The 26,733-nt window shown below is 53.4% G+C and overlaps 2 protein-coding genes and 1 long non-coding RNA gene across 17 annotated transcripts in view; 2 read left to right on the plus strand and 1 right to left on the minus strand.

Moving 5' to 3' along the window:
* NKTR (natural killer cell triggering receptor) overlaps positions 1-8,097 on the plus strand; it is a 50,035-nt gene extending 41,938 nt beyond the window's left edge. For 9 of the 13 annotated variants that reach the window (XM_009445282.5, XM_009445280.5, XM_063805632.1 and 6 more), the window contains 4 exons: positions 1,827-1,922; positions 2,667-2,723; positions 3,227-3,331; positions 5,249-8,097. In XM_009445282.5, the coding sequence (XP_009443557.3) occupies positions 1,827-1,922; positions 2,667-2,723; positions 3,227-3,331; positions 5,249-5,336 (346 nt within the window). In that variant the 3' untranslated portion in view covers positions 5,337-8,097. The remainder of the gene's footprint in view (positions 1-1,826; positions 1,923-2,666; positions 2,724-3,226; positions 3,332-5,248) is intronic. The other 4 variants (XM_003309735.6, XM_054680579.2, XM_063805629.1 and 1 more) reach the window with 2 other exon arrangements.
* LOC107970615 (uncharacterized) lies at positions 802-13,749 on the minus strand. The gene is made up of 2 exons (XR_008546954.2): positions 13,355-13,749; positions 802-1,196 (listed from the first exon to the last, which is right to left on the minus strand). It is a non-coding gene; the product is annotated as an uncharacterized LOC107970615 (long non-coding RNA).
* On the plus strand, positions 13,058-25,502 carry ZBTB47 (zinc finger and BTB domain containing 47). Of its 3 annotated transcripts, none has more exons than XM_063805633.1 (6): positions 13,058-13,244; positions 17,620-19,176; positions 20,830-20,977; positions 22,357-22,472; positions 23,141-23,285; positions 23,581-25,502. In XM_063805633.1, exons 2-6 carry the CDS (start codon positions 17,701-17,703, stop codon positions 23,940-23,942), a joined length of 2,247 nt encoding a protein of 748 aa, XP_063661703.1. In that variant the 5' UTR covers positions 13,058-13,244; positions 17,620-17,700; the 3' UTR covers positions 23,943-25,502. The 3 variants fall into 3 exon arrangements, with proteins under 3 accessions (XP_063661703.1, XP_016796301.1, XP_054536556.1); XM_016940812.4 differs by lacking the exon at positions 13,058-13,244 and adding an exon at positions 13,866-14,056; XM_054680581.2 differs by lacking the exon at positions 13,058-13,244 and adding an exon at positions 13,900-14,056 and having other exon boundaries at positions 23,030-23,285.
* The last annotated feature ends 1,231 nt before the right edge of the window (positions 25,503-26,733 follow it).

Raw genomic sequence — 26,733 nt, forward strand, 5'->3', positions numbered from 1 at the left:
CTTCTGTGCCTTCCCCTCCCCGCATCTCTTAGTTTACTGACTAAGACTTTCAGGTACTTCTGATGGCCAGTACCATGGCATATGTTCAGCCTCACTTCTGGAGCCCTCTGCTAGCTCTCCTTTCTCCCACTCAGGCCATTTCGTCCTTGTGTTCTAGGCTTCTCTTCCTCCTCATGGCCTTTTCTCTCTGAGTTCCTGTTGATAGATGCAGTTGCCTATTGAGCGACTCCAGCTTCCTGTCTGCTTATGGTCTGCCTTAACCATTTACACAGAGACAGCTCTGAGCTATTCGTGATGCTGGCCACTCTTCGCATTTACCTTCCCACCTCTGCCTTGGAGTGGGTGGTATTTCAGTTTGTAATGAAGACAGCAAGGCGTAGAAAGGCTAAGGGGCTTGTTCTAGGCTATGCAGCTAACAGGTAGTAGACTGAGATGGATAAGCCTGGGTGCTGCCCTGCCTCCCTGTTTTGGTTACCTGCCTGGGCCTGACACCCCCATTAGGCTGTGAACTCCTTGAAGTCAGGAACTGTGTGTTACTCATCGTTCAGTCACCTCACAGGGTCTGGCTTTATTATTTTTGGTTGAATAAATGACTACAATCTTATTAGAACATAACGTATTCATTTTCTTGCAGATATACTGGAAGCAGGTCATGTCTTCCAAAACATAGTGCATACTGAATAAAACCTATGGTGATATTACATAATGTCACCTGTACACAGAGGTATTGTTCTGTTCCTGAACGACAGGCCTAAAGTAGGGGAGAAGGGTGGGGAGCCAAGTGAATGCAGAGGGGCAGAATTGTACTGCTTACATTTTTGCTTGTTTTATTAAGTATTAGACATAAAAAATGATAAAATTATAAAAAGCTATATAATACATACTCATGTACCTGCCATCTAGCTTAAAAAATAGATCTTTGGGCCGGGTGTGGTGGCTCACGCCTGTAATCCCAGTACTTTTGGAGGCCAAGGTGGGCAGATCACAAGGTCAGGAGTTCAACACCAGCCTAACCAACATGGTGAAACCCTGTCTCTACTAAAAATACAAAAATTAGCCGGGCGTGGTAGTGCGCGTCTGTAATCCCAGCTACTCAGGAGGCTGAGGCAGGAGAATTGCTTGAACCTGGGAAGCAGAGGTTGCAGTGAGCCAAGATCGCGCCACTGCACTCCAGCCTGGGCGACAGAGCAAGACTCCTAAAAAAAAAAGAAAAAAAAATAGAGCTTTGATGTACCAGTGCCACCCCTAGGTGCACACCTATGTCCCAAAGTTAACCATTATTCTAAACTTTGGTTATAATTTTGTTGTCTTTCTTTATAGCTTTACCCCAAGTGTTTCTATCTTTATACAATGTCATGTTTGCACTTTTTATAAGTTAAATACTTTTATATATATAGATGTTCTACATTTGCCTTCTTCATTCAACATTGTGTTCTAGAGATATATCCTTGCTGAAACATGTAGCTATAGTTCATTTTCTTCAGAATATTTCATTATATATCTCTACCTTAATTTTTTTTAACCCATTCTACCATTAGTGGAGATTTGGTTTATTTTCTTCTCAGTGTTATTGGTGTTATAAATCAGGCTTCTATGAACATACTTGTGCCAATCTTTTCTTGTTTTTCTGTATTTTCTTCTGTTTGATTTTAACCATGATTGTTTTGAGATTTCCTCATTAGCTGACACTGTCATATCCACTGTGAGGAGTTTGTGAGAGGCCTTTCTTCTTGTTGTGTTTTCCCCTTCCTGCCCTACCAGTAATTAATTTTAATACCATGATGAGTCAACATAATTATATATTTTTTCAATTGCTTTAATTGTAGATCAAGAAGCTACTCTAGAAGTCGGAGCAGAGGATGGTACAGCAGAGGCCGAACCAGAAGCCGGAGCAGTTCCTACCGGAGTTACAAAAGTCACAGGTGAGCTTGTGATCTCGCCCTGTGATGTGGTCTCCATCATGTCCGCTTTTTAAGGCTACATAGGCAGAGGGGGTAGTTGTTGAGAAGAATCATGTCATTACTGAATATACTACTGGCCTATTTTCTCATGTAGTTTTTTCTATGTAAGAGCTGTGGAATTCTTGACTATTCCTCTGTTGGGATCTTATCAGAGTGAGGCAAGTGGAGCAGTAGAAATATTTAAGAAGCCTTGACCCCTACCTCCACCTCCCCCACATGCATCTTCCTTAACCTAAGTTTTACACCTGCATTCACCTCTTGACATGGGTTAGAGATTGGGATAGGAAGATTGTAGAGAGGGGACCAAGAGGAAGAAGTATATATATGGTGGGAAGGGTGGCCCCAGATTTCTAGTTCTCCTAGCTTCTTTCCCTCTTTGGCATCTGAGGTATTTTCTACTGCTGTCACTTCACTTCACTTACAAAGGTCCTACCTGTACAGACCTTTCCCCTAACTCCACCCAGTTTAGAGCCTCCCTAGTGACTTTATATGCATCTCAGAGAAGAACTGCATAAAACTTGATCTTATGAAATCCAATAGGCTTTTTAAAAAATCCAATATACTTTTGATATGAAAACAAAACAAATGTAGCTGTGGGATTTCACTGTATTTTCACCTTGATGGGCAAATAAATGTCTAGATATTTGGTATAGCCTGTCCTGCCCTGATCTGTAAGATGATGGTCCTTCATGTGATTAATATTAGGACGTCCAGCAGGAGCAGATCCAGGAGCAGCTCATATGATCCCCACAGTCGATCCAGGTATGAACAGGGATTGGGAAACCACCAGTGGGGCAGAACTGAAAGATCTTGTTTTGTAAACTGTTTGTTCAAAGTGGTATTTTATTGAGTAACTAAATGCATATATTTGTCTCCTGAAACCATACCTTTTCTAAATGAGGTCTGTTCGACAAGTTTTATCTGTTGGCCCATTGTACTCCAGTGTCAAAAATGACAATATCAAATTGTAATGGCAGGTATTTATTGAATATAATTGCCTACAGAGATCCACCAGGTTCAAACTAACTCGTTAACTTTGTGATATTTTTCAATGCAGAAAAGAAATTAACATTTTTCTCTTTAATTATGGTAAGTCTCATTTGGGGCAATTGTTAAATGTTTCCAGTACTTGTTTTGGAAATATATCCTCATGCTGTCACCTAGTGCCCATGTTCTAAGCTAGAACACTCCTGAGATCCTAAAAAGAAATAGGAACATATAAGTATCTGAGTGGGAAAATTTAGTGTTTGTTGTTGCCGTTAAAGCAGGTCCTACACCTACGATAGCTACTATAGCAGGAGTCGGAGTCGAAGTAGAAGCCAGAGAAGTGACAGTTACCACCGAGGCAGAAGTTATAATCGGCGGTCCAGGTGGGTCTCTCTCCTTTATCGTCCTTTATCGCACTGTAGGCCACGATGGGCACTTGATGTGGGAGGGTGATGGGCTGCTAGTGGAAGAGAAAGTGGTATAATCTTCCAAGGACAGAAATACTTCTTCCTTTAAATCTGAACAACCCACAAGCAGCCACTAAAAGTGGCTTTTATATTAAGAGTTGCCAGGTAATATTTGTTGGTTATTATTAATGTTTGAATCTAAAATGGGTTTCTAAATATTCACATATCTTGGACAGACCTTTCTTTTGGAAAGAAAGAAGGCCACCCAAACCATGGCCACTTGCTTAAATAGAACTACTTGCTAGCAGTAGCCAGTTTCTCATTTTTTTAAAATAAAAAAATACATAATATCATTTGCTTCAGCAGCAGGATTGAGGTTTATATGTTGTCAATTATTTAGTAAAATACATTTTTTATGTATTATATGTATTATGTTTAACATATTTTGGCTTCTGCAAAAGTCTTTATGTTAACTTTTGTACTGTCCTTTTCTGGTGGCTTCTGGTCTTGCCTTCCCCTGTCCATTGCAACTGCAATGATGCTTGTAAATATCAGTCTGATCTGGATACTCCCTTGCTTGAAACTCTTCAAGGACTCCCTACTGCTTTCATGATCAGGTCCAGCCTCCTCAGCACCAACTCCAGCTCACACTCTTTCTGGCTTCCCTCCTTTAAAGTGTTGGGACTTTTCCTTCTGCCTGGAGACACACGTGTCCTCTTCACCATCTCCCCTTTTGCCACTTGAAATGGCCAGTTCCCATCTACCCTGCAGATCTCCACTGTCCCTGGGCAGCCCTCCCTGATGCCTAATCCTAGGATACAGTCCCTCCCATGTGCCTCTAAGACAGCCTTTGCTCCTACTGTGGCTCCCCTTGCTCCTAAATTACTTGTCTTGCTGACTATTCTATTCTGTCCCTGAACCCCAGAGAACTATACTTGGTTTTGTGTGTGTGTGTGTGTGTGTGTGTGTGTGTGTGTGTGTGTGTGTGTGTGTATGTATGTGTTCCCAGCATCTTGCAAAATGCCTGGCTCACAGTGAATGTTTTTCAAAATAACTGAATGGGACCCATGACCAGGTCCTCTTGACTCAATATCCCAGTGGTCCTGTTCATGCCCAGGGCCACCCCCACCCCTCATTGGACCCCATTTTGGTTTCCATTCCTTGAATGAAACTATTTGTGCACCTTTTCCCCATTACTTTTCTCAGGTAATCTATTCAAATATTGATACTCATTTTGGGTAATATGGGGAAACTATTCTGCTCATTGGTTTTTTGTTTTTGTGGTCCCAGCATTTGCATGAATGAATTTCACACAAATTTCCTAAGATGTGATGTTTATTTATTTTATCTTAATCTTGACATTACTACAACTTGTCATTTAAAACAGCTTCGAAAAGTCCATAGTGTGAGTCGGGCACGGTGGCTCACGCCTGTAATCCCAGCACTTTGGGAGGCTGAGGCAGGTGGATCGTCTGAGGTCAGGAGTTGAAGACCAGCCTGGCCAACATAGTGAAACCCCGTCTCTACTAAATACAAAAAATTAGCTGGGCGTGGTGGCGGGCACCTGTAATTGCAGCTACTAGGGAGGCTGAGGCAGGAGAATCACTTGAACCCGGGAGGTGGAGGTTGCAGTGAGTTGAGAGCATGCCGTTGCACTCCAACCTGGGCAAAAAGAGTGAAACTCCATCTCAAAAAGAAAAAGAAAAGTCCATGGTGTTGCCATAGTCAGTACCCTACCTCTGTGTTATGCTGCATCAATAGTGCATCAGTTATATGAGTGGCTTGAAAACACTATTGATGTTTTCAAGCCACTCATATAAAAAACAAGCTATAAGAGGAATTCAAAGATTTTACAGTTACAAGGTTTTTATATATTTTGTTTTGTTATTACAGGAGTTGTAGATCTTATGGCTCTGACAGTGAAAGTGACCGAAGTTACTCTCATCACCGGAGCCCCAGTGAGAGCAGCAGATATAGTTGAAAACGTCCGGATACAAATTATATCTTATTTGTAAATATCTGGCAACTTAGCTTAAGAAATGTAATGACAGTCTGTTGTTCTATTTCAATATCAGAGGTGAATTTCAAATATAGACACTTCTTAATTGTTACTGGTTCATTTACATGTGGGGAGAAGAATTTAAAATACAGATATGTCTCCTAAAAATATTTTTATGCCACATTTTACAGTAGCCAACTATGGAAATGAATTTCATTTTCTTGAATCAAGAAATCGTGAAATTTATCTATGTATAATTTGCAATATTATTTTAAGTCTATTTCACTCTATCTTACGTATCCCTTAGAATACAGATTCTTTTTGCCTGTTTTTCCAGTTTTAGCATATATGCTGCCAAGCATAGAACTGTGAAGGAGAACTGTTAAAGGCGGCCAAATATTTATATACTGATTACATAGAGTCTTGTACATATGTGCTCTAAAAACAAACCACCCAGAATTGATACTGTTGGTAACCAGGAGTATAAGGCAGTGGCTCTGGGGTTCTTAATTCATTCCTAACTTCTTTGATACTTCACAGGATTAGGAAAGTGGTCATCATACATCCCACACAGTCTGTATTACCTCAGGCTTGTGGGCAAGGTTAGGAAGAATCAATCAGCCTTAACTATAAATACCTGCACTGTCTCTGAGGACTTACTATTTTATGTTCTTTTTAATCAATACCAATCAGAAGTTTAGGTTATAAAAACAATTCTACTTCATGCTTTGGTGCTTGGTAATTTTTGGTGCGTCTTTAAGCATTACTCTTATATATCATATATTAAAATACCATAAAAGAGAAAAATGAAATTCAAAAAAAATCACTGGCACCAAAAATGGTTTATTCTGAGCTGTCTTCACTTTGACTATTTGGGGGGCTTCTCTCAAGTACAGATGTGGGTTGGGGTCCCCTGGAGCAGGCAGGATTGGCAGTAAGAGATATTGGCCACTCAAGTCTGCTGTGTGTGTGTGCCTCTGGAAGAGTGAAGAATGGACTTCAAAAGTAACATCAAAAATCTAACTGCCACCATCCTGGAGACATTTTGCAGGGCTTTCCTTTCAAGTCTTTCAAGTACAGGATATTACCACAACAGCAGCTGAACTGTTGTAACCAGCATGTTTTTCCTATTTCCACTGTGACCTGCAGCTGACTCAAAGCCTTGCGTGACCTGACCCAGGTGCAAGAGACAGGGGAAGAGGGATAGAGGGTATAGCATAAATTATATATTTTCATGGCTTTGGGTGGTTCCTCCAAAAATAATTGGACCTGTAAAAACTAGTGTGTGTGTATGTGTGTGTGTGTGTGGTTTTTTTTTTTTAATCTTTACTTTGAATTTGTTCCCCAAGTGTACTTAATCACCTTAGTGCCAGTTTAATCCAGTTATGCAGAAGAAATTCATATTGATTGCCTGATGCTGAGCTCAGCACCACCCTACCACAGGCCTTGTCTGGTGTATTTGGGAAGTGGAAAAGAGCCCTCAGTTGGAGGGAGCTGACAACCCTTGGTGGAGGGAGGGTGCCCTTGAATGTATTAAAACTATCACCCAAAGAAGGTATGAAAACAGGGTAAGGTGGTCAGTTGTTTGCCAGCTCAATAGACAGAAAGTACATTAGAAAACAGGACTTAGGCCAAACAAACAATACTGGATACTGAATACAAAACAGTATGATTTATATTAAAGGTTTCCAAAAGTTGCCTGCAAAGGAGAATATTACTACTAGTCAGCAGGAAAAAAATGCATTCAGAACCCAAGCAGAAACTGCCAAATGTAATTAGGTTAAGAAAAGTTACCCTTGGGCAGTGTATTAGTTTTCTATTGCTGTGTGACAAATTACCCCAAATTTAGCAGTTTAAAAAACAACACCCATAGCAGTTCTGTAGCTCATGAGTCTGGCACAGTGTGGCTGGATTCTCTGCTCAGGGTCTTACAAGGCTGAAATAAGGGTTGGCAGGACAACATTCCTTCATGGAGGCTCTGGGGAAGAATCTGCTTCTAAGTTCATTCAGGTTGTTGGCGGAATTCAGTTCTTTGCTGGCTCTCAGCTGGAGGCCCCTCTCTCACCTCAAGGCTGCCTGCATTCCTTCTTATGTGGTCCCCTCCAGCTTCAAACCAGCCTTCCTGCTCTTTCTCATGCTTCATATCTCTCTCCCGTCCTCCTGTTTTAGGGGCATATGATTAGCTCAAGCCCACAGATATATTTTAAGGTTGATTGTGCGATAGAACATAATTGCAGGAGTACTGTCTCATCTCATCATATTCACGGGTTCTGGAGATTAGCTCATTGAAAGGGGGAGGGGCATTTTCAAATTCTGCCTACCACAGGCAATAACTGCCCATCTCAGCTGTAGGTGGAATTTTTATCCAGAAAAGATAGGCCCTAGAAGCCTCATTTCTTTTCTCCATGGAAAAGGACAGCCCTCTGCTGCAGCGTTCAACTTGTGTGTTTACTGACAGAGTGAACTACAGAAATAGCTTTTCTTCCTAAAGGGGATTGTTCTACATTTTGAAGTTATTTTTTAATAAAATTGAATTATGTTGTGTATTGTGCTTCTTAATAGGAAATGCATTATTGGACTGTTTTTATAACATCCTGTTTATTGCAAATAGCTAGTATCGTTCAAAAACTGTATAAAATACTTTTGTACATATTAGCAATGTCTAATTTGTATACACTTCAGTTAAATTTCCCTAAAACTTGAAAGGGGACCTTGTAGAAATTAAAATATATACTTAGTCTAAGTCTGAGTCTGTTCATGTTTTATCTTTCTGCTGACCCAGCCAGTGAAGACACCTCATCTCCTTTGGCACCTCCTTTTCTTCTCCTAGCTGAGTGTTAGTGGTGGGTGTAGGAGGTGGAGCTAGAGAGAATGTCAGGCAGAGATTTTAACCTACACAGGTAAGCATTAATGATGTTTGGTCTTCCTCCCCTGGAAAATCCAGATTTCCTCTACACTTTGTTGTCATCCAGTTAAAATGACCTGCATAAAGATGTCTTTGCTGAGGGAGGAATATGTCACATCCCATGTGTGAGTTTCTACCTAGAGACAGTCCATTTACCTACAGCCTCTACATTTCCCTCCCTAACGGCAGCGCACTAGGCAGTGCAGCACATGTCACTCACTCCCAGAGAAAACATTCATGGTGATATTTTTAGCATACACATAAGAATTTGCAGGGGAAGTACAATTAACTTTTGTCTCCTCAGAACTGAAAGGAATGTCTATTTTCTTAGTGAATACAACATAACTTATTGTAGTTAACTTCTCACTGCAGATACTCAGTTTTTAAACTGAGTTAACAGTGGACTCCTTAGTTGGGCAACTCCTGAAATTTGTCAAATCTGGATGCATTCCTTTAAAATGTAAAGAAAATGCAGGATCAAGTTCTGATAGTGGTAAACTTGATAGTTGGGCAGTATTGGGGGGAAAATGTGCCAAGGACTTTGGTCTTGACTCTTCTGAATTAGCTGGGCATTAAATAGGCGGGAAGGTAATTCAAGGAAAATGCCCCTCTTGCAAGAGATTATGGACACTAACTGGGCATCACTGTTTAGAAGAGACGGGAGGTGGCCAGGCGTAGTGGCTCACGCCTGTAATCCCAGCACTTTGGGAGGCCAAGGCAGGTGGATCACTTGAGGTCAGGAGTTTGAGACCAGCCTGGCCAACATGGTGAAATCCTGTCTCTACTGAAAAAAGAAGCTCTACTCACTTTTTCAAGGCAAATGCTGAGCCTTGAAGGAGTGTTGCAAACTAATGTGGTCAGGTGAAAGGATGTGGAAGCCATGCCTCACAAGGTGAAAGGGACTGGGTTCAGATTTCCAGAGAACTCTGGTTTTTGGAACAGAGAATCAAGTCTGCTGTTACCCACAGTGAGGCAAGAGCCTGCAGGCCCATGAGGGCCTTGTGGTAGAATGAGCTGGGAAGACAGCAGGGAGAAGTTCTTTGATGCAGTAAAGGCCCCTCAGGAGTCCAGAGGTGTCAGGGGGGACGCTGGGTACCCTGAAAGAACACCTGTTCATCTCAGGACAGACTGGGAAGCTTGTCGGGGCCTGGTAAGTGCAAGGCAAGGAGAACCTGCCCTGGCCACATACACACAGGGCTAGGAGGCTTTAGTGGTCTGTTTTCTTTCAAAGTTTCAGTACAAGGTAGAGATAGTGCTCCCTTGCTGCTGCCTCCACTCCTCACTGTGAATCAGAAGGCCCCAGGTAGGCCTGCTGCCTCTTGGAGACCCCAGACCCACCACTTACTATAGCCCATCAAACTCCAGCTCCCTAGACTGAGCTGAGCTTCACAGCCTGCAGAACCCAGGCTAGCTTGGAGAAGGTTGCGTCTCTTCAGCCCAGAGCCTTGAGGACATCAGGGTAAAAGGAGTGGCCACCTATATTTCTAGTGCTTTAGGAGGCCTAGGCAGGAGGATTGCTTGAGGCCAAGAGTTCAAGACCAGTCTGGACAACATAGCAAGACTATTAGGACAAAAACAGAACAAAAAGCAGCTGGGCATGCTGATGCACACCTGTAGTCCCAGCTACTCAGAGGGCTGAGGTGGGAGGATCACTTGAGCCTAGGAGGTGGAGACTACAGTGAGCCATGATTGCATCTCTGCCCAGCTTGGGCAACAAAGCAAGACCCTGTCTGAGAAACAACAAATGGAGTGACCTGAGGTCTCAGGACAAACACCTGCATTCTGCATCTTAAGCCCTGATCCTGGGCCTCCTATGGCTCATAAACCCCTGAAAGAGGGTATATATGACTGGCACACTCAGACATGAGAGACAACCAGGGCTGCTCATCCCTTCCCAGCCTGCAGACGAGTCTGCCTCCCAGTGGACCTGGCCCACAGGGGTTGGGTGTTGGGTGTATAGGCTGGCACTTCACCAACCTCTGGTCACCTAGGACCTTTAGCAACTAAAATCTCCCATCAGGCCAGGTTCCCAGAGAAAGCCTGAGAAGAGTCCCCACTGACCTCGATGCCTCCAGCCTAATTTGGTTTTATTTTGAAGAAGCAGGGGGACTTCTATGAGCAACTATGCTATGGTACAATCATTAAGGACTCTGGGCCAGAACCAGGCTGCTTGGGTTCAAGTTCAACTCTGCCACTTCCCAGTTGGGTAACTGGAAGGAGGACAATTTGCTTGACCTCTATAATTCAGCTCATCTAAAAAATGGATGCTAGGGATTCCTCCTCCTAGAACTGTGGTGTATTAAACGTTTAGAAAACCAAGCATACATCAGTGGTTCAGAGGTGGTGGCCCCTGAGGTGGTGCCTCTAGGAGAAGTGAAGGAGTCCCAGAGGGTTCATGTGTGGAGCCAGGTTCAATCACTAGGGAGAGGCCCAAGGCCCCCAGAACCAACAGGGCAGGAGAGGATCCTGGAAGCTGCAAGAGAGACGTGAAATGCCAAAGCCATGATGTTTATGCTGTGAGGGAACCAGGCAACCTACCGGTTTGCATGAGGCCCCCAAACCAGGGCAGCTGTAGCCTATTAGTGCTGGGTTCAGTGGAGGCAGAATTCAGGTGTAAACTCCACCCTTAACCCACCCCACACCCTGGGGATTCATGTTTTCCCGCCCTACTAGAACTTTGGGCTTTGGATCAGCGCCTAGTGGGTAGCTTTGAACTTCCCTGCCACCCCACTGGCCCCATGCTGTGCGAGTTGAGTTGCATTGCCTGTATTTTTCTGGCATTGCCCACTCTGCTCTCCCTCTTCCCCAGGCTCAGCTACACACAGCTCCATGCCCTCCGGGCTGACTCAGTCCTGCATTGTTCCCACACACATAGGCATACCCACAACCTGGGCTGTTCTTTCTAACTTCAGTGGGGTTGAATCTGGTTTCCCCAACCAAGCCTGGGGACACTCCAGCACTGAGGGTAGATACTTAGGGAAATTGAGAGAAAACCCATGAGCTGTCTTCTAGAGGCAGGGGCATAGCTTTGCTGACCTTGTCAGGACCCAATCCCAAATATGTGAAAGATCACTAAGCTGTGCCCTTGCTGGGTGAGCATCTCCAGACTCCTGACTCACCCCTTGGGCATGCATTTCTGGCCCAGGAGTCAACTCCCCAATAACTCAGTCCCTCCCTCCAGAAAGCCTGCCTTGACCTCCCTGAAGTGAAGCTCCTACTGCATGCCCCTCATCAGGACCAAGAGAGAAATTCTGCCTCTGCCTAGCTCCACCTGTTCACTCCCACCAACCAGACAACTCCTGATCGATAGGAATCTTGACTCCACTACACCAAATCCCCTCTAGTTCCCTGCAGATGCTAAATTGTCTCCACCTCCTGGCCTTTGCAGGCTTTCTGTCTGGAAAGCCCTTTCACTCCCTCATTGCTCTAGTTAATGTTCAAGTTCAAGCCTCAGCTCTGAGCAGCCCTGTGGGCCCACCAGACAGCTCTTCAAACCATTCCTTCCTGCCAGGTCCAGTGTTGCCAGGTGCCCACAGCTGCTCACAGAGCTCAGGCTCTGCCCTGGGACTCCCCAGCTGATGAGCTGCAGGCCAGAGAAGCAAGAGGGGAACAGCCGAGGCCTTCAGGGAGACTGAATGCCTCCCCACCACCTGTCCCCTCCCTTCTCACCCAACCTCCAGCCCTTTCTGCAGCTTGACTGCTGGAGCTAAGGCCCCAACAAGGCCCCATAGGGCCAGCATCACTACCTCAGTCACGCTGGCCACACCCTCTGTCAAGCTTTGGCTTGGCAGTGGGCCTAGCAATGTCCCATGCAGCTCTCTCTGCCAGGCTTCTTCCAGCCCGTGGAGGGGTCCTTTCTCCCCACCTCCCCTTCCCCTGGCTCCTGATGCTGATGCCTAAGTGATTTGTCCCGCTCTGAGCCTCAGAGTCCTTATCCAAACAATGGGCACACAGCCCCTCCCTAACTACCTCCTGGGCCGGTGCTAGGATCCACTGTGAGTCAGATGAGGAAGTGGGCTGGGAGGAAGAGACAGAAGGCAGCCCTCAGGGGGCTAGCTGGTCAGAAGCCTGTAAGCTGCTCTGGCCTGGCCTTAACCTGGGGCCTCTGGGAGCTGGGCCAGGTGTCTGTGCACCCATGCAGGTACAGGATGTCTGCAGCAGCTGCCAGGGGCTTCCAGATGCCCCAGGTTTGGCCCCTGAGACATTTTCTCCCTAGCTCTGGGATAGCCTTATCCTGAGGCCCTCTGTATTCTGGCAGAGAGTGGGGGTGGGGGAGGAGGCCCTTGCAATCTTACAGGACAGACCATCAGGCTGTTTCACGGCACCTGCCTAATACCCTGGTATCTCCTCCATTTCTCCTCTGGCACCTAGAACCAAGTCACCCTGAGCCAGCGCCAGAGTTCCTGCCCACTCGTGAGTAGGACAACATACCCAGGAGATACTGCTGCAGCTGGACATGGACTTGTATGTAAACACAAGCGCACATATGTGGGGAGGGGTGTGGAATATCAGGATGGGGGCAACATGAGAGTGACCCAGGATGGGCAGTAGTGAGCTTGGGGTAGGAGTAGGGGATGTCCACAGAGGCCTCTCCTCTACAACGGTGGCCCAGTCACCATCCAGACCTTGCCAGGTCTAGTGCCCCGTGGTCCCCACCCTGCTGCCTGCTCAGCCTGGCGGCCTTCCTTTACAGCCTCCTACCAACAGAGCCAGCCCCCTGCCCCCACGGGTGTCCATGCCAGAGCAGCATTCCGCAAGCCTGGCTGCATCTCCCCAGCAGAGGCTGAGCAAGGGGGCCACTCAGCAGTGGTCAGGTCACACGGCTAGAGGGGCACAGTGGGGCCTGGGCCTCTGGTCCCTACTCCTCTGGTCCCTCTGTCTCCTGGCCCTGGGCCAGTCACCTTAGATGATTTGATCGCTGCAGTTGTAGTCCTGGGATTTAAATCTCCTGCCCTGGGTGGCCCTATGCAGCATGAGGCCGCCAGGTAGGTATGGGTCCACTGGAGCCAAGTCCTGGAGGCACAGAGCAAAGTGAGCCCTGCGCCGCCCTGGGATAGGGATGGGGGACTGGACCAGTTGGGGACCCCAGACTCACCCCCAGGTCAGAGCAGCCCAGGCGAGAGGGTGGGGGTGGTGAGCGCGGCTGGGGTGCGGGGTTCAGTCCCTCAGCGTGGGATCCCTCAGGGGAGCGGGTGGAAGCCTTTTCTGATCGGATCCGGGGCCCGGCGCGCTCAGCTTCCTGATTTCACGGCAGCTTCCTATCCTGGCTCCCCCTCCGTGGCGCAACCGGAGGGCAGCGATGTTTGACTCCCGGACGAACTTCCCGGCAGAAAGGAGGCTCAGCACGGGAGGGTGGGGCCGGGGTCTATCTGCTCGGATATGAGCAGTAGGGACGGGCTGGGGGCTGGGGCTGGGGCTGGGGGTGGAGGGCAGCCTGCGGCAGGGCGGGCTGCACGGGGACCGCGCACACCACGCGTGTCCGCGCCCCCCGCCGGCACGCAGGCGGCCTGGCCCTTTAAGCGTCCAGACGGCGGCCCCAGCTGACGCGCGGGCTCCAATCGGCGCCCCGCGCCCCCCGCCCGCCGCGCCCGAGGCTCTGGGGCCGCAGCTGCTCGGCGCTGGACTCGCCGCGGCCCTGCGCCTCCGCCTGCCCGGCCGCGCCCCCGGGGGCCATGGTCGCGGGGCCCTGCGCGGGGGCGGCCCCCAGCGCGGCGCTTCATGGAGCGGCCCTGGCCTGGCCGCCGGGGGCAGCGCGATCCCGCGGGGCCCTGTGAGCCCCCAGCGCCACGGCACCATGGTACGCAGGGCCCTGCCTGTCCCCCCGCTTATCCGCCCACCTGCCAGCTCTGACCTCCCAGGCACACGGCCCGCGGGCTCGGGTGGAGGGGCTGGAGGGATCTTCCCCCCTCCCCCGGTCTCCCGGCTCCATCTGCTGGGTCCCGCGGGCCGGGAATGCGGCGCTGTGGCGCTGCTCTCGGTGGGGAGGGGGTTAAATTCCTGTGGTGGGGGCGCCGGCGCGCGAGGCTGAGGTCTTGCTAGGCACCGGCGAAGGGGGGCGCTCCCCTGCGCCCGGACGGCGCCGCCCTCGGGCTGGGTAATGGGGGGAAGAGGGAGTCAGATTCCCGCCTGGGCCTTGGGCCACGTGGGCGCTGGAGCCGCCCTGCCTGGGGATTCGGGATGACCCGGGCCAAGGGGGTGTGGGAGGACACCCAGAGCTCCCGTACCAACTCCTGTGTGACCTTGGGCAGATCCCCCGCCCTCTCTGGGTCTATTTCCAAGGGAAAGAGGGGAGGTAAGTGCACAGAGGAGGCTGGCATGGACACTCCCTCACCAAAAGGAGGAGCCTAGAGGTCATGAGCCTGTGCCCCCTTGCTCAGTCTGGGCCCACCCACTGCTGCCCAGCATAGAAAGAATTGACATGGGAGCGGGGCGCAGATGGACTCCCCAGGTTTCATCATGGGGCCTTCCAGGGAGGCGCTGAGGCAGGGTAGAGAGATGAGGCTTCTCATCAGTGAGGCAAGGTACCCCTCAGGTGTAGAAGGCTCTGACTTGGGTGAGCAGCCTGGAGAGATGTCTGGCACCTGGCCAATCCCCAGCCTGACTTGGGGCAAGGGTTTGAGGGCATGAAACCCCCTGGCAACCAGAGTACCTGACCACCTCCCTGGTCCTGCATCTTAGCTAGGCTGGAGTGACCTGGACTGCAGCTGGCACAGCCGGATGGGGAGGGGCACGCATTGCTTCCGGGAACCAGCACATCTGGCTGTGGAGGCCAGCACAGCTGGTGGGCATTGTGTGGGAGGGGCCAGACATGGGGGTGGCTGAACCCTGCTGAGGGGCTGCCAGTTGTGGACTTGGGCAGCATCTCTGTGCCCAGTCAAGAGAGTCCAATCAGGTCGTGAGGTTTAGGGCCCCCCAAGGGCCAAGGATGGTGCTGCCTTGGCTGAGAGTACTACCTTAGCAATGGAGTGTTTGAGAAAGCACTCCCCTCCTTTCCTGCTGAGAGGCCAGAGGGCCAAAGTCAGGCCTCATTTGACCTAGAGGCCAAAATGCACATGGGAAGGTTGCCCTTTCCCTGTGGCAGGTGGGCACAGGTGGGCAGTGGAGGGCATTCCATAAAGGGAGAGCAGAGAGATCTGGGGCTCTGTTGCCTGGGGTGGACTTCCCCCAACAGGCCTGGCTTCAGCAAGCCCTTATACAAGCCACTTCTCCTGCCACTCTTTGGCCCCTGGAGGCCCTAAGGAGCCCCTGTTGCAACCCAAGTTGTACCCTGATCCTTCGCTGACCTGCAGGTGCAGTGGCTCTAGGGAGGAGGGAGCAGGTAGAGGGGATAATGGTGAGTGTGGGGAAGCACGGCTGGTCTCCAGGTGGCGGGATGTTCTCGCTTTTTAAGTCATTAAAGGCTCAGAAATCCAGCCATGTGGGGTCTAGCAAGGAAGGGGTGGTCTTAGCAGAGCTGGGAGTCCAGGGGCTCTGGACTGTGGAACCCTCTCATTCTGAGCCTCGGTTTCTCCATCTGTGTAGTAGGGGTTGGTCCCAGAAGATGAATCAGAATGAGTCAGAGGAGGGAGATGGGAGGGGCTTGGTGCCACGTCCCAGTTAGATTGGCCAGGCCTGGACAGCCTGGGACAGAGGGGCAGATGGATGGCTTCTTGGCTGGGGTAAGGGGTAGATGGTAGCCTTGGCCAGGGGCCTGGCCAGACTGGGATGTGAGGGAACACAGGATGGCTGCTGCCCTGGCCGCTGGGTGTAGGGGGCAGGGTCCAGGGCAGGCCTGGAGACAGGTGGCCCCTGGTGGCTCAGGGAGGCTCCTCCTGAGGCCCACGGTAGGTTTCTCATTCAGGTGACTGAGAAGTGGAGCTCAACCACCACCACCCCTGCCCAATCCCAGCCTACCCACTGCTGTCCTGGCGATGGAAGGCCTGGCATGGGGAAGGGGGGCGGTAGGCTGTGGATGAATGGGGCCAGGATTCATCCCAGGGTCCCCAGGGAGGCACTGACAGCTATGGAGCTGATGGTTTTGTGGCCATCAAAATATTGTGGCAAGGTACCTCCCGAATGCAGGAGGCTCAGACCTGGTTGGGCAGGCCCTGAGGAGAGCCAGAACCTGGAACCAGTGGTGCTGGTCCAGCTGGGCTGGTGGTTGGTGGATATTAACAACATCTGCACATCACGTGCGATAGTCCTCATGCAGGGACTGGGCAGGCTGCCTGTCTGTGCTGCCCACCTTTTGGGGAGGCTGCTGTGGTAGAGCTGGGGGTGACTGAGTTGGCCTCTATTCCAGGCAATTCACAGGTGCTGGATGTGGCCCACAGGCCTGATAGTCTGACCCATCAGACATTGAGGGCCTCCCCTAGGGCTCTGGAAGCCCCAGATGGTGTGGCCTCTAAGGCAGGGCTTTCCCAGAGCCTGTGGACATGGACCGTACCTGACCTGGGGTCTGGGGGTCTACAGGGAAAAGGGTCTGGGGCAGGCCTTGGGGGCCTCCTGCCTGCAAGCATGGTAGGCAGGTTCCACAGCTGTGTCCTTCCACCCCTGCAGAGCCCCTGAGTGAGAGAGAGCTGCTGGGGGCTAGGCCTGAGGCTGCAGGCAGGGGTTGGGGGCAGCCTGGCCCAAGCCCTGGCTGTGATGAGGGGACCTCACCAGGCAGTGCAGCAGGACCAGAGTGGGGAGAAGGTATAGGCCCTGAGCCTGGATTTCTTCACAGGTTTCAACTTCTGCAGCAGCCACATGGCTGTTGCAATGAGGGGTTCCCTCAGGTGCTACCCCTTGGATTCTGTAGCCAGAGACCGGGCAGTGAGCAGTGAGCCCGGCTTCTGTTCTTGAGGTGTTTGGGGCTGGGCAAGCTTGCTTTTATTGGTATGTGTGAGTGAATATGTGGAGAGAATCCACGGGGCTGAGGAAATGCTGAAGGAATGCCTGTGGCCCTCCTGGGGTGACCACCTGGTCCCAGTGTGCCTGCGATGGTCCTGGTTCTAGCACTGAAAGCCCTGCACCCCAGAAAATGCCCAGGTCCCTGGCAAACCTGGATGGTTGGTCACTGTGGTCTCTCTTTCATCCCCTTTCCTTCCCTTTCCCTTCCTGGGATGACTTTTCCCATTTCCCAGGAGATGACCCAGAGGCCCAGAAAAGTGACAGGACCTGATCTTCAGCCTCAGAGGGTCATGAGTGGAGCCTGAGCTCTGAGGCAGCTCACTCAGGCTTGAATCCCTTCCTTGCTAGTTTCGGCTCTGTTGCTGTAAAGTGGAGCCACAAGTGATGGGCTGCCTCCTGGATGGCTGGCAATGCTGGGAGTGGTGCTGGGGGAAGGGCGGGCAGGGGCCCACTGGCCTTGACCCACTCCTGTGCCCTCTGTCCCCGCAGTTGCTGGTTGAGAAGACAACTGACTCCCCGGCGGCTGAGTTCTCGCTGGTGGAGGACGTGGCGCTGCACTTTGCCTGCTTGATGGGCCGCCTGAACGAGCAGCGCCTCTTCCAGCCTGACCTCTGCGACGTGGACTTGGTGCTGGTGCCCCAGCGCAGCGTCTTTCCGGCACACAAGGGTGTGCTAGCCGCCTACAGCCAGTTCTTCCACTCACTCTTCACCCAGAACAAGCAGCTGCAGCGTGTGGAGCTGTCCCTGGAGGCACTGGCACCTGGTGGCCTGCAGCAGATCCTCAACTTCATCTATACGTCCAAGCTGCTGGTCAACGCGGCCAACGTCCACGAGGTGCTCAGCGCCGCCTCATTGCTGCAGATGGCTGACATCGCTGCGTCCTGCCAAGAGCTGCTGGACGCCCGCTCTCTAGGCCCACCAGGTCCGGGCACTGTGGCCCTGGCCCAGCCGGCTGCCAGCTGCACTCCAGCTGCGCCGCCCTACTACTGTGACATCAAGCAGGAGGCCGACACCCCAGGCCTGCCCAAGATCTATGCCCGTGAGGGCCCTGACCCTTACTCGGTGCGTGTTGAGGACGGGGCAGGGACTGCTGGTGGCACAGTGCCTGCCACCATTGGGCCAGCCCAGCCCTTCTTTAAGGAGGAGAAGGAGGGTGGTGTCGAGGAGGCCGGTGGGCCCCCAGCCAGCTTGTGCAAGCTGGAGGGTGGAGAAGAGTTGGAGGAAGAGCTTGGGGGTTCTGGCACCTACAGCCGCAGGGAGCAGTCCCAGATCATCGTGGAGGTGAACCTCAACAACCAGACACTGCACGTGTCCACGGGGCCAGAGGGGAAGCCAGGTGCCGGGCCAAGCCCGGCCACCGTGGTTCTGGGCCAGGAGGACGGGCTGCAGAGACACTCGGACGAGGAGGAGGAGGAGGACGAGGAGGAGGAGGAAGAGGAGGAAGAGGAAGGTGGTGGCAGTGGACGGGAGGAGGAGGAGGAGGAGGAAGAGGGTGGCAGTCAGGGAGAAGAGGAAGAAGAGGAGGAGGACGGGCACAGTGAGCAGGAAGAGGAAGAGGAGGAGGAAGAGGAGGAAGGGCCTAGTGAGCAGGATCAAGAGAGCTCTGAGGAGGAGGAGGAGGGGGAGGAGGGGGAGGCTGGGGGCAAGCAGGGGCCACGGGGAAGCCGAAGCAGCCGGGCAGACCCCCCTCCCCACAGTCACATGGCCACACGGTCCCGGGAGAACACCCGGCGCCGGGGTACCCCTGAACCTGAAGAAGCTGGGCGGCGGGGTGGGAAGAGGCCAAAGCCACCCCCTGGAGTGGCCTCTGCATCGGCCCGAGGGCCGCCAGCCACTGATGGGCTGGGGGCCAAGGTGAAGCTGGAGGAGAAGCAGCACCATCCATGCCAGAAGTGCCCACGAGTTTTCAACAACCGCTGGTACCTGGAGAAACACATGAATGTGACCCACAGCCGCATGCAGATCTGCGACCAGTGCGGCAAGCGCTTCCTGCTGGAGAGCGAGCTGCTGCTGCACAGGCAGACAGACTGCGAGCGCAACATCCAGGTGGGCCTCACGTGGCTGGGGGCAGGGCAGAGGCTGTCCAGGTGGGGCTAGGCCATAACTGGGCTCTGGGCACCCAGCGTCTTGCTGACTGCATTACCTAGGTGGTCTGCGGAGACCAGACTTAGCCCCCAGACAGGCTGGCCCAGGCCCAGTTCTCAGGGTGGTTAGCGCTCAGGGGTAACATCAAGCCGAGCTTCCTGGGAGAGGTGGATAGAGTTGGGCGCATGAAGAGATGTGCAGAGGATTGGAACAAACAGTACCCTTGGCCAGAGGGACAAAGGGTACACATGGACTTGGGAGGATGAGAGTGGAGAGTTGTCTGAGCAGACAAGGCCAGAAGACAGGCCACTCTGGGTGGGATGAGTCAGACGGGGTTTTAACAAACACTGGGGCTGTAGGAAGGCCAGCAGGGCCACTGTGTATAGTTTCACAGGTTGTGCACTGCAGCAAGTGAGCACACAATGGGAGGAGGGGTTTGCCCAGAGGGATGCCATCCTCCACTTCCCACAAAAGTGCTGTATGGAGGAGGGGGCAGCCCAGCAGGAGGCAGCCCCCACTTTCAGCTCTTTGGGGATGCCAGCTCTCATGGGCCTGGGAAAAAGGGATTGGGTGAGAAATTTGGGAAGAGCAGAGGCTGCTGGGGTAAGCAGGGGAGCTGAGCTGGCTGCTGGGCCTTGAGCCAGCCTGAGTCTGTTTGTGCCAGCCTCACTTCTCAGGGTGGGGTGGCACAGGGCCAGCCAGGCTCCCACGGGTGGTTTTCACCTCTTCTGGCCCAGGAGAAGGGGGAAAGGTAGCAGGTAGGTGGGTGCTAATTGCCTGCGCTAATTGCTAATTGCAGTGCCCTGTGGAGAAAGTGTTACCCGGGGGTCACCTGGTATCCTGCCCCACCCTTGTGTACCTGTGCCCACTTGCCCGCCTGCTGGGCTGCCCTTTGATGCTCTAACTGCTGCGCACCTGAGTCTCCCTCCTGAAGGAAAAAGAAGCTTCTGCCCCATCCAACCTGAGTACCCTGACCAATTTCTGCCCAAGCCTTGGCCTAGCCTCCATCCCTGTGGGGTGTCCTGCATAGATGGGCAGGACAAGGGTCCAGGAGAACAAGTGGGGGGACATGGTCCCCAAGATCCCCCACCACTCTCTGTGCCTGATGGGACCTTGAGCCTCCTGCTGTCCTCCTCAGCTAATGCCTCTGGGACTCATCCTCTTGGCGATATTCATGGTGTCATGGCACAGGTCCCAGCAGGAGGCAGCAGTGATAATGGCTCACTCTGTGGGACCTGTTATCTCTGCGTGTAGCCTCCATACCAGAGGGCGCCCTTCAGCTAGTTGTCTGCCTTACCTCTATAGACAGACAAAGGGTGATGCCTTTGGAAGCCCTTGTTGAAATGAGCCCAGAGTGGGGAATTTCCTGGAAGAGGTGACCCCTGACCCTAGTTAACTCAAGGATGAAGGAGGACACCAGGCTGTGTGTTTGGGGGTGTTTAAGGAGTTTTCATCCCCAACCTTAGAAACATCAGAGCTGGCTGGCTGTTGGCATCAAGGGCTCTCCAGCATATTTCAAGTGGGAAAACTGAGGCCAGACGGGGGCAGTAGCTTGCCCAAGTCCAAGACCCTGGGGACTCAGGACCCAGGGCCTCAAGTCCTCTTATTCTGCAGTGTGTGACATGTGGCAAAGCTTTCAAGAAGCTTTGGTCCCTCCATGAGCATAACAAGATTGTGCACGGCTACGCAGAGAAGAAGTTCTCATGCGAGATCTGTGAGAAGAAGTTCTACACCATGGCCCACGTGCGTAAGCACATGGTTGGTAAGTCTGGGCCACTGGGGGATGGAGCCGGAGGATAGAGATGGACCAGCTTCTGGCTGGTGGATGGGAAAGACTTCACATCCAAGGGCAATGTGAAGGGGTGAGGAGGCCCCTGTCAGCTAGGAGGCCTGGGGAGGTTGGTTCCAGTGGCAGGTGTAGCCTGGACAGGCTCTGGGGCCAGGGCTGGCATGTACAGTTGGGCAGGCTGCACATTGCACAAGGGTGCCTGGACAAGATGGCAGGTGGGAACCGGAATCAAGCTGGCACACTGCTAACCAGGCTGTGCATCCTGGCATGGGCTCGTGTCCACCCAGGGAAAAGAATACCTTTTCCTAATTATACAAAGTGCTGTATGGGCTGGTACAGGCCCTGTGTCAGTTTGATGACAGCTGTGCCTCTGATTCTTTCTTACCTTCTGGTCCTCATAGGGCTTCAGGCCTCTCTGAATGCAGCCTCCCCTCAGGGTTCATGCCTGGACACAGTAAGGAGGTCCCCCAATTGTGTGTTTTGGCCACTCCACTACCCCAGGCAAGGCTGCCCACCCGCTGTATGTGGGCCTGGCAGAGTCTCATGTCCCTACAGCCCTGCCTTCCTTGCCCGCTCCAAGTCTGGGCCTTGAGGGGGAGGGGTAGCCAAGGCAGACAGTGAGCCCCTGGCCAGGTCCTAATCCCTTTCTCCATGAGACAGTGCTGGGGGCCCTCCAGCATGAACTGACTGGAAGCTGGGACCCTGCGGCCTAGGTCTCAGCCAGGAGCATGCTGGGTAAACCAGGACTGGTGTCTGTGAGCTTGAAGGTGAGCCTTCTGTCTCCAGTGGCCACCTACCAGATCCTTGAAGAGTTTGTTAGTCCTCACCTATCCGTGGGTGCTGGGAGGAGTGCAGCTAACTTCCTCCAGACTGCTGGCTAGGGCCTGAGGCCAGGGCCTTTCTGCATATGTCCCCTATAAAGCCCACCACCCCTGAAGCTCAGGACCACTATGAGTCCCTTTTTATAGGAGAGGAAGCGGAGGCCCAGAGAGACTGAGTGGGAAGCCAGTGGTCGGGCCAGGATTTGAGCTGAAGCCAGGTCCACCCAGGGACCTTCCATCCTTCCCTGAAGCTTTGGGGGCAAGGCAGCCTTGGCCACTTCCCTTGACCAGAGGCTAAAGAACCACAGAGCCCCAGCATGTCTGAGGCAGACCTTCAGAGCAGATAGGAGACCCAGCCATGGAGGCAGGGGGCCTCTCCTGGGAATCAGCACAGGTCCTGGGACAGAGTATAAGGCCAGCCCCAGAGAAGGGTGGTGGCACAGGGCTGCCCTAGGAGGCAGGGTCTGGGCCCAACGTCGGGGTGCTTGGGCAGGCCCGTAAAACATGATGGCCCTGGTGCCCACCTCGTAGCCCACACCAAGGACATGCCCTTCACCTGCGAGACCTGCGGAAAGTCCTTCAAGCGCAGCATGTCCCTCAAGGTGCACTCACTGCAGCACTCAGGGGAGAAGCCGTTCAGATGTGAGGTGAGCTTCCATCTCCTGCCTGGCCTGCCCGAGGGGCCACCTGGGAGGGGCAGGAATCAGGGAGCACAGCTGCTGAAAAACAAAGGGCTAGGGGGTGGAATGTAGTGTCCAGAAAGAGAGAGCCCTGCCCTCTGAGGTCTGCAGCCCCTGCCTCCCACTCCCACCCAGCCCCTACTCTTCTCTGGCCCACTCCCATCCTGCCCTTCCTTCCCCAACCCAGCCCCACACACTCAGGGTGGGAAGTGTGTGTGGGCTACAGCCCCAGGAGCAGGCTTTCTGGGGAGGCGGATTCAGGAGCATCCCAGGCCTGGAGCTCAGATGAGACAACAGAGCTGCAGGTGGGGAGGTGGGGGCAGGGGCTGGGCGTCTGATCAGGAGGAAGGATGAGGGACCTCGTGCCTTAAGCATGGGGCTCCCTCTACTCTCTGGCTTTTTCCCACTTCCGACCCCCATTCCCCACCTAAGCCTTGGGTGCTTGTGGCCTCTCCTCTTGTGCCCATGTACTGCCCACCCAGATGCACCTCGGCTTGCCCTCATGTCCCCATCTCCTTGCCCAGGAGCCCCTGAGTGTGTCCCTCCTTGGCCCTGTGGCCACAGGGGAGCTGTTCCTCCACAAAGGCTGCTCTTCTGCTCTGTGCCTGGGCCTCACCCCCAAACCCCACCCCCAGAACTGCAATGAGCGCTTCCAGTACAAGTACCAGCTGCGGTCACACATGAGCATCCACATTGGCCACAAGCAGTTCATGTGCCAATGGTGCGGCAAGGACTTCAACATGAAGCAGTACTTCGATGAGCACATGAAGACCCACACAGGTGCGGCTGCCCCTGGGGACGGAGCTCGGTGCCGGGCCTGGGACCCCTTCTCAGCCCCGCTCAGGACACCTGGAATAATCTTGGCCACACCCCTTCTCAAGTCTGGGCCTCCGTTTACCCATGCTTCCTGCCTCCCAGGGTTGGGTGAGGCTGGCACAAAATGCCCCAGGGTCGGGGAGGATCTGAGAGCGCCAGGGCTGGGCCCCACTATGGCTCCATGGGAGACGGAGGCTGGCCCCAGACTGGGGTGTGGCGACCCCTCACTGACGCCCTGCTGCCCACCCCCAACCCCCAGGAGAGAAGCCGTACATCTGCGAGATCTGTGGCAAGAGCTTCACCAGCCGGCCCAACATGAAGCGGCACCGGCGCACGCACACGGGCGAGAAGCCGTACCCGTGCGACGTGTGTGGCCAGCGCTTCCGCTTCTCCAACATGCTCAAGGCCCACAAGGAGAAGTGCTTCCGCGTCAGCCACACCCTGGCCAGCGACGGCGTCCCCGCTGCCCCGGGCCTGCCCCCAACCCAGCCCCAGGCGCACGCACTGCCCCTGCTCCCGGGGCTGCCCCAGACCCTGCCGCCCCCGCCCCACCTGCCGCCCCCGCCTCCGCTCTTCCCCACCACTGCCAGCCCCGGCGGGAGGATGAACGCCAACAACTAGCTGCCAAGCTGCACCCGTGCACCCGCTGGGGCCTGGAGTCAGGGCCCACTCCAGGAGGGACCCACTGCCTTCCCAGGGAGCACAGCAGTGCGGGCCTGGGCCCTGCTCCACCTCCAGAAGTGGCTGGATGTACCCTGCCTGAGGCCCCGACGAGGAGGGGTATGCAGGCTGGCAGGCCCCAGAGCTGGTGGAGGGCATCTCACTCCCAAGTGCCCCCCCTTTCTGTGACTCCTTGAAGCCTTTACTTTTTTTTTTTTTTGGAAGTGAAGGAAAAAGAAACTATTTACAGCACTCCCCTCCAGGTGAGGGGGGTGCTGGGGGTCTGCAGCAGAAAGAAAGGGGCCTGGGCAGCAGGTGTGGCCAGTCCCTCTGCCAAGGCCTGTGCCAGAGGGGTTGGCCAGTTGGAGCCTGGGTCAGCCTCAGCAGCCTATCCCCATGTCATCTATGCCCCTAATTTGCTTCCTCATCTTGGAGGGTTTGGGGAGAAGTTGGCGTGCCACCCCCACAACCCCTGAGGAGGTGTAGACCCAGTCTGAGAGCCGCAAGCACTGAGGCAGGGCCTGAGACTGGACCTGGGTGAGCGTGGGGGGTGGAGGATGGCGAGGTGCAGAGACTGCAGACCAGTGCTTCACTGTGTGGAGTGGGGCAGGCAGGGGCTGGACCCCAGGGACTTGCCTTCCCCACCCACTCTGCTGCCAGCAGGCCCAGGGATCCCTGACCTGCACCAGGTGGCACCAAGGGTCCTGAGTCCTGGAGATGTCCCCAGAAGCTGCTGTGCCTCACAGCGCTGTGAGCCAGACCCTCTGTGGGCAGACAGGCTGACTGGCAGCACCAGCTTTGGGGGCAGAGTCCTAGGATGAGGCTTGGGCAGTGCTGGTAGGGTTTCAAGGTGCTATTAGTGGGGCTGGGGCAGGGGCAGGGCGGCTGCTCACAGAGCACCCCAGTTCCTCACCAGCTACTCTGGCCATATATCCCACACCAGAAGGAACAAGTGTGGCTGTGTCCATCTCTGCTCCCCCAAAGGCCCGCTCTAGGCCTTATCCTCCCTCTAGGTCCTGCCACAACCTGTCCCTGGCTGGCTCCAGCATCCTCGTCCCTCCTGGGCCTAGGCACCGGTGGGTGGGGCGCCCATAGCACTGCCGGTAAAGGAGCCTGCATGTTCAGGCCCCTCGGGGGATTGGGGGGACTGGGGAGGCGCAGCCTAGACCCAATTGCTTGCCCCCATGAGGCTAGCACTAATAGGAAACCCTTTTTTGTTGTCATTTAATGTCTTTATTCCTGCCTTTAATATGGGGAGGAAGGTTCCATAAGCTACATGTTTCCTAGTTAAGCTCTTTCCTATTGTGTTTATACAGTTTTGTTTGTTATACTCTTTGCACCTTAAACCCCCACCACTCCCCGACACTATTGCCTTCCCAGCATGGCTGGAGTGGGAAGAGGCTTGGGCCCCAGGGGAATGGTTAGGGGGACTGAACCCCTCTGACCTTATGAGGCCCATGGCACTGGGGCAGGGAGCTGGGGACATTTTAATCATCAATAAACGAAGCACTTTATTCTGTACAGATTTGGGCAGGCCCAAGGTGCCCGAGTGATCTGAGGATTTATAATCCAAGCCACACCACCCTGGTTGTTCTCTGGGCTTGGAGGGTACAGTGCCAGCAGCTTCCTTGCCCAATTGATGTTGGAGCTGTAGACGTACGCTCAGGCGCTCCTGCTGTCCTGGGGGAGAGAAGGTTCGCCCCTCCCCGAGGAAGAAGGCTTCTGGTCAGGACCCCCACCCCAAGGCTGGGGACTCCAGGCTCCTGCTTTACTGTAGCTCTTTTTCTTCCTTGCACTCCTTGATCTTTGGGCTTCCGTGATGTCCTCAGGGTCCCCCCCTCCCTGTTGCTATTTTTAATCTCTAGTCCCAGTGCCTGGCAGCTCTTTGGAGCTGGCTCACATTTTCCCAAAAAAAGTTGATCTCTCCCAGTGGGCTGTAGGCAGGGACCTCCATGGGTTTCCAACCCCCATCACTGGCACCAGGATCTCCCACAGGCACTGGTGGTGTCATCACCTGCTGGCCCCACTACAGCCTGAGTAGGCCTGAGTGGCCGTGGCCAGGCTGAGACCTGTCAGGCCATACTGACAAGCAGAGGTCAGAGACACTGGTGGGGAGCTGGCAATGAAACCCTGTCCTGGGACATGGGTTTCCTGTTCTTGTACACTTCCCCTCTGGGATCAGGTGAGGGGTCCAGACAGCTGACCAGACAGCTTGACAGCTGGTCAAGACAGTCACGGGAGCTCTAGGTGGGCACAACCAACCCCTCTCCTGGGAGGCCCCTGCCCCACTGGGGATAGGAGCCTGTGTCCCTGGTGCTAAGCACTCTCTTCACTTGGGCCATTGTTGGTGGGGGCTGCTTTCCGGCCAGACCACAAGGCCAGAAGCAATAATGGCACCTCAGCAGTTCCAGTATGGATAGGGGTTCCTGTTTTACTAGCTTTTACATCTTTTTATTTAAAACAAAACAAAAAGACAATGTGCCCCCAGATGTCAGAATGAGGAGACTAGGGCACCATACTCACTTTCCAGGGCTGGGGGAAAGGGGACGCAGGATCATCCCCTCCCAAGGAGATCTGTGGGGGTCCCACCGTCCATCTGGACTTCTCAGCCTGTTTGGCTAGAACTCAGGCCTGGAGTCTGGGTCTGCCCCCTCCCCAGCTCCTTGGGGCTCTCTGGTCTCAGGCCAGCTGGCGATGGGTGGCTAGAGTGATGAACTCAAGCCCTGTGGCCACAGTTCTGGGAGCCTTCAAC

This window comes from Pan troglodytes, chromosome 2 (assembly GCF_028858775.2).
Source record: "Pan troglodytes isolate AG18354 chromosome 2, NHGRI_mPanTro3-v2.0_pri, whole genome shotgun sequence".
In the NCBI taxonomy this organism is placed as follows: Eukaryota; Metazoa; Chordata; class Mammalia; order Primates; family Hominidae; genus Pan; species Pan troglodytes.